This window comes from Oncorhynchus mykiss, chromosome 22 (assembly GCF_013265735.2).
Source record: "Oncorhynchus mykiss isolate Arlee chromosome 22, USDA_OmykA_1.1, whole genome shotgun sequence".
Lineage (NCBI taxonomy): Eukaryota > Metazoa > Chordata > Actinopteri > Salmoniformes > Salmonidae > Oncorhynchus > Oncorhynchus mykiss.
Genome location: NC_048586.1, coordinates 36494346 through 36506492, shown reverse-complemented (window position 1 = coordinate 36506492; position 12147 = coordinate 36494346). Strand labels below are relative to the sequence as shown.

Sequence of the window (12147 nt, the reverse complement as noted above, 5' to 3'; positions counted from 1 at the left end):
TGACGGAAGATGTTATAGTTGGGTATGGAAATCTCAGAATTTTTGGTGGCCTTCCTGAGCCAGGATTCAGACACGGCAAGGACCTTGTGAAGATGCTGGAGGAAACATGTACAAAGTATCTATATACACAGTAAAATGAGTCCTATATCAACATAACCTGAAAGGCCGCTCAGCAAGGAAGAAGCCGCTGCTCCAAAACCGCAATAAAAAAAACAGACTATGGTTTGCAACTACACATGGGGACAAAGATCGTACTTTTTTGGAGAAATGTCCTCTGGTCTGATGAAACAAAAATAAAACTGTTTGGCCATAATGGAGGAAAAAGGGGGAGGCTTGCAAGCCGAAGAACACCATGCCAACCGTGAACCATGCCAATACTTCCAACGTTGTCCCAAAATGGCTTAAGGACAACAAAGTCAAGGTATTGGAGTGGCCATCACAAAGCCCTGACCTCAATCCTATAGAAAATTTGTGGGCAGAACTGAAAAGGCGTGTGCGAGCAAGGAGGCCTATAAACCGGACTCTGCCTGGAGGAGTGGGCCAAAATTCACTCAACTTATTGTGGGAAGCCTGTGGAAGGCTACCCGAAACATTTGATCCAAGTTAAACAATTTAAAGGCAATGCTACCAAATACTAATTGAGCGTACGTAAACTTCTGACCCACTGGGAATGTGACGAAAGAATTAAAAGCTGAAATAAATCATTCTCTATACTATTATTCTGACATTTCACATTCTTAAAATAAAGTGGTGATCCTAATTGACCTAGGACAGGGAAACTTTACTAGGATTAAATGTTTACAAAAATAAAAAATAAAAAACATATGAGTTTCAATGTATTTGGCTAAGGTGTATGTAAACGTCCGACTTTGTATGTCACCAAAGAACATATTATTAATCTCATAGTTTTGTACTTCAGGAAAATTTGGCAAAGTTTACAAAAAAAAGTTTGAAGAAAACAGAAGAGTGGCAATTATTTCAGCTCTGTGAATTATTTCTGTTTCCAGTGTTGAAGTCTTGACAACAAACGCAACCAATATTGCCGCCAACCCCACACAAGCCCTAACTCCTCCACATAGACGAGGAGTCTTTGATGCTCAACAATACGGCTCCTTGCTCTCTATTCCACCCACCACTCCATATCTAAATCACATAAACAACTAGCAGATGAACTCTAAAGTACCAACAACTGTAGCAGTATGTATTCATATAGCCAGTGTTGTCTCCATTCATGTTTTCAGACAGACTCAGTGGTTAAGTGACCTTGGGGATTAGGCTCGACTGCTTCCCAAATGGTACCCTATTTCCTATATAGTGGCTCTGGTCAAAAGTAGTGCACTACATAATAGGAATAGGGTGCCATTTTGGACAAAATACTCTGCTGGGATAGAAGACTGTTGGGACCCACTAAGGTGATATTAAAATAGACATTTAATACATTTACAAATGTATTAAAACCGTAGCCAAAAAAATTAATGAACATCCTTGAGGCTGAGGTTGCCAATTTTAAATATAGGAGGGAGTGGGGAGGATTTTGAAAAGGCTAAGATTTATATGGAGTTCAGCTTTAATTCCACACCAACATATCTGTCACATCAATTACGGTTATAAGCTGAAATTAATGAAAGATGAATTACAGGTAGGAGAGAAAATATTGGAGCTTCATCATAGTGTTAGTGGTGTATATTCTCCTCAGTTCATCCCCAATGATTGATCAACAGGAACTAGTTGGATTTAGCTGTAGTTATTAGTATCTCAACTAGTATCTAAACCAATGGGCTCTACATTCCTATAGACATGCAAATATCATATGAATTGGTCCTAACACTCAGCCCTGAGGAACACCAACTGCTCTATTTACAAAGGTCTGAGCTGCTGGCAGGCATTAAGAGTGTGCAGTCCACACAGGAATACCACAAGAGTGTGCTACTCAAGATGTCTGGGGCCATAATTACAGATCTCAGACCAGCCTCAGCTGGGTATAGCCTCTGAGCATCACTCAGAGCAGAACAGAAGAGAGAGAGCGAGTGAGACCAATGGGTAACAAACCACACTACTCTCTGTGACCACAACAAGGTCAGATTTGAAAAGCTAAAGCTGTGCCAAAGCGCTCTAATCTCGGTTGAATCTTCCTGGGTGTCAGAGGGAGAGAGGAAGCTGCCAACACTGTTCCCTTCTCAGTTCTGACCACATGGGTCCTCAGTCTCCAGTACACAAACAAACCCCTCTGTACACATCCAGCAGGCTATCATTCACCACCACCGACTAGAAGGGGAAAAATGTATACTTTATGAGGCCTGCATCAGTTTCCTGATCCTACACTACAGACATCTCTATCTGACACCACCTGGCTGTCCACATGACACGGTTTCTGTGTCCTAAACAGCACCCTATTCCCTAATATAGTGCACTACATTTGACCAGAGCGCTATGGGCCCTGGTCAAAAGTATTGCACTATGAAGAGGATAGTGTACAATTTGGAAAGCATGTATCTATACTGATGGGTAATTCATGATTAATCACTAGCTCGCTCCAGTCTGAGGAAACTGTACACATATCGCTAGTGATTAGAATCACAGTGTAAAGGTCCCTAAACTGATGTTTATTCATCAGCACCTGGCTTCTGCTTCTGCTGCCTGACCTGTCGAATCTCCTGAATCCCTTTCTGCTTGTTGCTGGGTGGAACAGGAACACTCACAGTCAAATAGGTGAACATGCACTGTCCGGGTGTCAGCTTTGTTAGTGGAGAAAGAGCCTCTGGTCCAAGGTGGCCACCCTAATTAAGGACTGACTATCCACCACCTGTACTGTGAGGGACCAGCCAGTTAGTAGATCATGACAGAATGTAGTTGTCAGGCAACAGCTGTATCTTTCAGTTCATACAGTTTACCACCAGGGGGACTTGCCTGTGTGTGTGTTTGTGTGAGAATGTGTGTGTGAGTATGTGCTTGTGTGCATGTGTGTGTGTGTGTGTGTGTGTGTGTGTGTGTGTGAATCTCATGAATACAAATGCAGTATGTATAAATATGTATACAGTATATTCTATCTATTTACTCCAGAGTGTTTGAGAGGGGAATGCTGTCAAGTTTCTCTAAGCATTATTCATCATTCCACCTGATTGGCTTTGTGATGCGTTTGACCTTACTGTGAAGGTTAATCAGGCAGAGGAGCTCTGCAAACAGAAAGGAGCTCAGCTAAAAGGGGAGGGAAACAGAGGTTTCTTCCCAAATGGCACCCTATTCCCTCCATAGAGCACTACTTTTGACCAGGGTCCATTGGAAATAGGGTGCCATTTGGGATGAACACACAAAGAGGAGGTATGATGGTTTGGCTCCACTACAGGCTCCCGACCTGCTTCTGTTCCAACCAGGAAGAGATATTCTGTCCTTTCTGTTGTATGCTGTGCTTACATATTTCACATGAAGTTCTGCAAGATTCAGACAATGAATGCCAGTCTGGGAGCGATAAAACAGTGTTTTTAATTGTAATCAAAATACATGTTATAACTTAAAAGGTCGCAAAAGCTAATGTATCTATCTATTTCTTTAAAATGCTCCTCAGTGGAGATGGATGGCACATCAGACCTCTTCATCTGGGTTGGAATCTGACCCGCTGCTCTAGGGCTGTCTCCTCTCATTGAATTCTCTCTCTCTCTCTATCTTGTGTTGTACCTGTGATCGGCCTGTCGGTCTTACCTGTGGTGTAGAAGGTGAGGAAGAAGAGGAGGCAGCCGGTGACCAGGTTACCGAGGAAGGTGACCACCCCGCAGGTGATGCCCTCGGGCACGGGGTACACGGTCTCGATTAAGAGCTCAAAGAAGATGGGCACACTACTGTTGATGAAGATGCCCAATACGATACAGGAGGTGTACAGGGTGGCTGAGGGGAGGACAGACGGGCGGAGGGTTAATTAATCAATGAATCGATCAGTAAATCAATCAAAAATCACATTGTATAAAGCAGAGGACAGGGAGTCAATGTGTGTGTTAAATCAATGAATCAATAAAATGCGACTTAAAAATACCTTTTTACATCAACAGTTCACAGAGTGCATTAGATATGGCACTATAACTAGTGTGAAATTACACTAGTCTAGCGAGACCGTGAGAACAGTGTCTCCATGAGAACAAATACCGGCCTCCGGGTTCCTACAGGTATCAAAGATCACTCCTAATGTCATTCCAGCTAAGTCAATGGTGGTTTAACAGTGGGTATTAGATAGGGAATAAACCACAGGCAAAAACCCTGCTGTGCAGCCTGTCTGGGTCTTTTAATGAGATTGACTACATTTAGTTATTCTCAGGGCACAGAGGGATGTTTCTGTTCCAACGCAAAAGGCAAATTGTGTTAGTTAGTACTGGCCAATGTCCCTTGTGTGTGTGTGTGTGTGTGTGTGTGTCAGTGGAGGCTCTTCAGAGGAGGAAGTGGAGGACCATCCTTCTAAGTGAATTTCATAAAAATAAAAGTGAAACATTAAAAATGTTATCTTTTTTTTTAGGATAAAACTATACTACATATATTCACGTCACCAAATAATCTACAACAGCCTCAACAGCACTCTCTAGGGTAGCACCATGGTGTACCTCTGGATACATAGACTTCAATACAAAACCTAGGAGGCTCATGGTTCTCACCCCCTTCAATAAACTTACACAATAATTATGATAACTTCCAGAGGACGTCCTCCAACCTATCAGAGCTCTTGCAGTGTGAATTGACATGTTGTCCAACCAGAGAATGAATCTTGTACTGAAAGCATAAGCTACAGCTAGCTAGCACAGCATTGCATAAAATATGGTGAGTAGCTGACTCAAAGAGAGAGAAAGACAATAGTTGAACAATTTTGAACAAAAGTTAAGGCAAAGCAGCAGAAGGAGAGAGAAAGCTAGCTATATCTTCTTTATAGTTTATCTTTCACTTACTTAGCTAATGCAGCTAATTTAGCCTACTCAACAACCTGACTCAAACATAATGCTATTTATGTTAACTAGCTGGCTAAGGCTATCCAACAACGCAACTCTTCCAAGTCATGGTAAGCTTTCGGTTGAATTAATTTATTGCCACCGTGGCCCTCTGGTGTAACTACTAAACTCCTTGTTGTACATCGTACACAGGACTTTACATATTGATTGGATTGTGGGTTTACTAACGCATTAATTCTAGTTTATTGACAATGTTAATATGTTCACAATGATATAGGCTGTGGTAAACGTTTATGGTGTGAGGGTTTGGCTTGGATAGGTTTTTGCGCCTGGTCACAGACAGCTGTTGCGTTGTGCACTAAAGTTCATAAGCAAAGGGAAAAGGTGAGAGGCGAGCGCGTAGATGAGAGAAGGAATTATACAACGAGCAAAGTGCTGAGTTAAGAAATATTTACCAAATAAACTAAAGTTACTAAAAAAGTAACAATAAAATAACAAAAACGAGGCTACATACAGGGGGTACCGAACTGTGCACCTAAGTTATAAACTTTTATTTGAAGCTAGGTATAGGGTATAGGGAAAATATGAGTATCATGTAGTTGCCTAAACCTATCGATGTTACATTGAACTGTGTGAATGGAACATGAATGACAGTCATCCAGTATGCTGTAATAGAAATAAGGCCATGCGCATAAAAATAAAATTGTCCTCCCTCATCTTAAATGGCACCTTCCGCCACTGTAATGTGCGGTTGCACATGTGTGCTTGTGTGTATGTGTGTATGAGAGAGTGAATGCGTCTCATCTAGTGTGTGTGTCCACATGCATGGTGTGTGTGTGCGCATGTGGAAAGACACTACCGTTCAAAAGTTTGGGGTCACATAGAAATGTCCTTGTTTATGAAAGAAAAGCAAATGTTTTGTCCTTTAAAATAACATAAAATTGATCAGAAATACAGTGCAGACATTGTTAATGTTGTAAATTACTATTGTAGCTGGAAACGTCAGATTTTTTATGGAATATCTACATAGGCGTACAGAGGCCCATTATCAGCAACCGTCACTCCTGTGTTCCAAAACACCAGTCTCAACGTTAACAGTGAAGAGGCCATCATCAGGACCAGGATGAGCTTTATTCCATAAAAAAAAAAAATCTGCCGTTTCCAGCAACAATAGTCATTTACAACATTAACAATGTCTACACTGTATTTTTTATCAACTTTATGTTATTTTAAAGGACAAAACATTTGCTTTTCTTTCATAAACAAGGACATTTCTAAGTGACCCCAAACTTTTGAACGGTAGTGTGTGCACGTGTGTTCATGCTTGTGTGCCTTGGCCACTGATCAAGGTCTCAGCTGCTCTGAGGCTGAGCCCTGGGGCCCTGGGGTGGGTGAGCGGATTAAGCCATCACCATGGAGCAGAGCATGTTTGTGTCCCAATTGGCACCCTATTCTCTATATAGTGTACTAATTTTGACCAGAACCCTATGGTAGTACACTATATAGGGAATAAGGTGCCATTTGGGATGCAGAGCATGGCTCTCAGTTTTCTCCACGGCCGTCTCCTTTATCACTGCAGATTGGGTCAAATCAACTCCCCATTACCCAGCACCGCTCTTAATCACACGCTGTCTGTGAGGACCGAGCCAGCCAATCTGCCTGTCTGTCTGTCTGCCAGCCTCTCTGCCTGCCTGTCTGTCTGCCAGCCTCTCCGCCTGCCTGTCTGTCTGCCAGCCTCTCCGCCTGCCTGTCTGCTGCCACAGAGGAATTGAGGCGACACCACGGCACCAGCGACACAGGCATCAGTGAATATCCTCTCTGCCTGCCTGTCTGCTGCCACAGAGGAACTGAGGCGACACCACGGCACCAGCGACACAGGCATCAGTGAATATCCTCTCTGCCCTTTGTTCTACCACCCCCGTCCTGCTCTAATGACCGGCTGGTATCAAACACAGTCAACCACCGCTGCTCTGTTCCTCCACTACATCCGTTGCTCCCAGGTTGTGGCTAGTTGATCCCTTTATTAGAGGAAGTATGGCGCTGCTCTATGATATTTTAGTCCTCTTTATTAGAGGAAGTATGGCGCTGCTCCATGATATTTTAGTCCTCTTTATTAGAGGAAGTATGGCGCTTCTCCATGATAATATTTTAGTCCTCTTTATTAGAGGAAGTATGGCGCTGCTCCATGATAATATTTGAGTCCTCTTTATTAGAGGAAGTATGGCGCTGCTCCATGATAATATTTTAGTCCTCTTTATTAAAGGAAGTATGGCGCTGCTCTATGATATTTTAGTCCTCTTTATTAGAGGAAGTATGGCGCTGCTCCATGATAATATTTTAGTCCTCTTTATTAGAGGAAGTATGGCGCTGCTCCATGATAATATTTTAGTCCTCTTTATTAAAGGAAGTATGGCGCTGCTCTATGATATTTTAGTCCTCTTTGTTAGAGGAAGTATGGCGCTGCTCTATGATATTTTAGTCCTCTTTATTAGAGGAAGTATGGCGCTGCTCTATGATATTTTAGTCCTCTTTATTAGAGGAAGTATGGCGCTGCTCTATGATATTTTAGTCCTCTTTATTAGAGGAAGTATGGCGCTGCTCTATGATATTTTAGTCCTCTTTATTAGAGGAAGTATGGCGCTGCTCTATGATATTTTAGTCCTCTTTATTAGAGGAAGTAAGGCGCTGCTCTATGATATTTTAGTCCTCTTTATTAAAGGAAGTATGGCGCTGCTCTATGATATTTTAGTCCTCTTTATTAGAGGAAGTATGGCGCTGCTCCATGATAATATTTGAGTCCTCTTTATTAGAGGAAGTATGGCGCTGCTCTATGATATTTTAGTCCTCTTTATTAAAGGAAGTATGGCGCTGCTCTATGATATTTTAGTCCTCTTTATTAGAGGAAGTATGGCGCTGCTCCATGATATTTTAGTCCTCTTTATTAGAGGAAGTATGGCGCTGCTCTATGATATTTTAGTCCTCTTTATTAGAGGAAGTATGGCGCTGCTTTATGATATTTTAGTCCTCTTTATTAGAGGAAGTATGGCACTGCTCCATGATATTTTAGTCCTCTTTATTAGAGGAAGTATGGCGCTGCTCCATGATAATATTTTAGTCCTCTTTATTAGAGGAAGTATGGCGCTGCTCCATGATAATATTTGAGTCCTCATTATTAGAGGAAGTATGGCGCTGCTCTATGATATTTTAGTCCTCTTTATTAGAGGAAGTATGGCGCTGCTCTATGATATTTTAGTCCTCTTTATTAAAGGAAGTATGGCGCTGCTCTATGATATTTTAGTCCTCTTTATTAGAGGAAGTAAGGCGCTGCTCTATGATATTTTAGTCCTCTTTATTAAAGGAAGTATGGCGCTGCTCTATGATATTTTAGTCCTCTTTATTAGAGGAAGTATGGCGCTGCTCCATGATAATATTTGAGTCCTCTTTATTAGAGGAAGTATGGCGCTGCTCTATGATATTTTAGTCCTCTTTATTAAAGGAAGTATGGCGCTGCTCTATGATATTTTAGTCCTCTTTATTAGAGGAAGTATGGCGCTGCTCCATGATATTTTAGTCCTCTTTATTAGAGGAAGTATGGCGCTGCTCTATGATATTTTAGTCCTCTTTATTAGAGGAAGTATGGCGCTGCTTTATGATATTTTAGTCCTCTTTATTAGAGGAAGTATGGCGCTGCTCCATGATATTTTAGTCCTCTTTATTAGAGGAAGTATGGCGCTGCTCCATGATAATATTTTAGTCCTCTTTATTAGAGGAAGTATGGCGCTGCTCCATGATAATATTTGAGTCCTCTTTATTAGAGGAAGTATGGCGCTGCTGTATGATATTTTAGTCCTCTTTATTAGAGGAAGTATGGCGCTGCTCTATGATATTTTAGTCCTCTTTATTAAAGGAAGTATGGCGCTGCTCTATGATATTTTAGTCCTCTTTATTAGAGGAAGTATGGCGCTGCTCCATGATATTTTAGTCCTCTTTATTAGAGGAAGTATGGCGCTGCTCTATGATATTTTAGTCCTCTTTATTAGAGGAAGTATGGCGCTGCTCTATGATATTTTAGTCCTCTTTATTAAAGGAAGTATGGCGCTGCTCTATGATATTTTAGTCCTCTTTATTAGAGGAAGTATGGCGCTGCTCTATGATATTTTAGTCCTCTTTATTAAAGGAAGTATGGCGCTGCTCTATGATATTTTAGTCCTCTTTATTAAAGGAAGTATGGCGCTGCTCTATGATATTTTAGTCCTCTTTATTAGAGGAAGTATGGCGCTGCTCTATGATATTTTAGTCCTCTTTATTAGAGGAAGTATGGCGCTGCTCCATGATAATATTTTAGTCCTCTTTATTAAAGGACGTATGGCGCTGCTCTATGATATTTTAGTCCTCGTTATTAGAGGAAGTAAGGCGCTGCTCCATGATAATATTTTAGTCCTCTTTATTAGAGGAAGTATGGCGCTGCGACATGATAATATTTTAGCCCTCTTTTCTTAGGGCTGTTACGTTGACCGTATTACCGCCACACCGGCAGAGACGAGTCATAGTGGCAGTCAAAATCGATGTGACCGTTTAATCACGGTAATTAGGCTTCTCCAAGCTCTGATGCTGCAGATCGTCATTAGTAGCCTACCAAACATGCTAACTGCCTGGTACTCAGCACTCTATTGTCCCTCTAATCACTCTGACATCAATGCAAATGTCTTGAAACTCTAATCAAACACTTCATGAGAACCCATGAGCTCATGTTGCGCAACATTTCTATAGGCTATACAATTGCGTGAGAAAACAGAGTGATGACCTCTTAAAAAGAAGAGGATCCCACCAGCTTTCCATAGTACTATATATATACAGTGGGGCAAAAAAGTATTTAGTCAGCCACCAATTGTGCAAGTTCTCCCACTTAAAAAGATGAGAGGCCTGTAATTTTCATCATAGGTACACTTCAACTATGACAGACAAAATTAGAAGAAAAAAATCCAGAAAATCACATTGTAGGATTTTTAATTAATTTATTTGCAAATTATTGTGGAAAATAAGTATTTGGTCAATAACAAAAGTTTATCTCAATACTTTGTTATATACCCTTTGTTGGCAATGACAGAGGTCAAACATTTTCTGTAAGTCTTCACAAGGTTTTCACACACTGTTGCTGGTATTTTGGCCCATTCCTCCATACAGATCTCCTCTAGAGCAGTGATGTTTTGGGGCTGTTGCTGGGCAACACGGACTTTCAACTCCCTCCAAAGATTTTCTATGGGGTTGAGATCTGGAGATCTGGAGCCACTCCAGGACCTTGAAATGCTTCTTACGAAGCCACTCCTTCGTTGCCCGGGTGGTGTGTTTGGGATCATTGTCATGCTGAAATACCCAGCCACGTTTCATCTTCAATGCCCTTGCTGATGGAAGGAGGTTTTCACTCAAAATCCCACGATACATGGCCCCATTCATTCTTTCCTTTACACGGATCAGTCGTCCTGGTCCCTTTGCAGAAAAACAGCCCCAAAGCATGATGTTTCCACCCCATGCTTCACAGTAGGTATGGTGTTCTTTGGATGCAACTCAGCATTATTTGTCCTCCAAACACGACGAGTTTACTTTTTACCAAAAAGTTATATTTTGGTTTCATCTGACCATATGACATTCTCCCAATCTTCTTCTGGATCATCCAAATGCTCTCTAGCAAACTTCAGACTGGCCTGGACATGTACTGGCTTAAGCAGGGGGACACGTCTGGCACTGCAGGATTTGAGACCCTGGCGGCGTAGTGTGTTACTGATGGTAGGCTTTGTTACTTTGGTCCCAGCTCTCTGCAGGTCATTCACTAGGTCCCGCCGTGTGGTTCTGGGATTTTTGCTCACCGTTCTTGTGATCATTTTGACCCCACGGGGTGAGATCTTGCGTGGAGCCCCATATCGAGGGAGATTATCAGTGGTCTTGTATGTCTTCCATTTCCTAATAATTGCTCCCACTGTTGATTTCTTCAAACCAAGCTGCCGACCTATTGCAGATTCAGTCTTCCCAGCCTGGTGCAGGTCTACAATTTTGTTTCTGGTGTCCTTTGACAGCTCTTTGGTCTTGGCCATAGTGGAGTTTGGAGTGTGACTGTTTGAGGTTGTGGACAGGTGTCTTTTATACTGTTAACAAGTTCAAACAAGTGCCATTAATACAGGTAACGAGTGGAGGACAGAGTAGCCTCTTAAAGAAGAAGTTACAGGTCTGTGAGAGCCAGAAATCTTGCTTATTTGTAGGTGACCAAATACTTATTTTCCACCATAATTTGCAAATAAATTCATAAAAAATCCTACAATGTGATGTCATTTTGTCTGTCATAGTTGAAGTGTACCTATGATGAAAATTACAGGCCTCTCTCATCTTTTTAAGTGGGAGAACTTGCGCAATTGGTGGCTGACTAAAAACTTTTTTCCCCCACTGTATATTTCTCAACCTTCCTAATATTAAGCACATTGCTTCTCTTAACAACAGGAGTATAGCCTACCTGTCTGGCATGAAAAATAACCATGGGAAAGGCATCCTCTATTCGCTATTCGCTTAAGTGCATAGATGACATTTATTTATGTAAAGACCAGATTAAATCAAGAGTAGTCTGATGGGTGACAATATTAGCCTGTCACTTGTGAGTTATATATTTGCCGCTGGGAAATTTGTGGCATTATCAAGTGCTTGTCAAGCTGTGAGTGAGAGACTGATGGAGAGTGTACAGCCTGTGTAAAAAACAAAGCAGAGCTCATGCATTTCATGCAACTATTTTCAAATGGTCATTAGAGTCGCATCTTGCAGCCATATAATCTATTAGAAATCGAAACATATAGTCCAACATTTGTATCACAACTAAAGTTACGTAAATAACTAAAATAATCATATAGGAGGACCTGTTTCTATGTTAACCACTCAACACAGAATAGCACACTCCCTCAAATTGTTTGGAGAAAATATCCTTTCTATTTTATTCAGCTAGGTTCAATTGTATTCTTCATAAATAAATTATATATATATATATATATATATATAAAATAATGCCACAGAATTATAAGCTGATCTTGTCTACTAAATTAACTAGTGTAGCTCACAGCCATATGACAGAGCCAGACCAGGCCCTAACATAACACCTCTTCTGAAACAGAGACTACTTTGGGACCTGAAGCGTCTTCACTATTATTCTACAATGTAGACAAAGAAATAAAGAAAAACCCTGGGTTGA

At 41.2% G+C, this 12147-nt stretch overlaps 1 protein-coding gene across 2 annotated transcripts in view; it reads right to left on the bottom strand.

The window, feature by feature from the left end:
- Nucleotides 1-12147, bottom strand: part of LOC110501805 (solute carrier family 49 member 4) — an 85744-nt gene that overhangs the window by 14270 nt on the left and 59327 nt on the right. For both annotated transcript variants that reach the window (XM_021579640.2, XM_036959215.1), the window contains one exon: nucleotides 3697-3879. In XM_021579640.2, the coding sequence (XP_021435315.1) occupies nucleotides 3697-3879 (183 nt within the window). The remainder of the gene's footprint in view (nucleotides 1-3696; nucleotides 3880-12147) is intronic.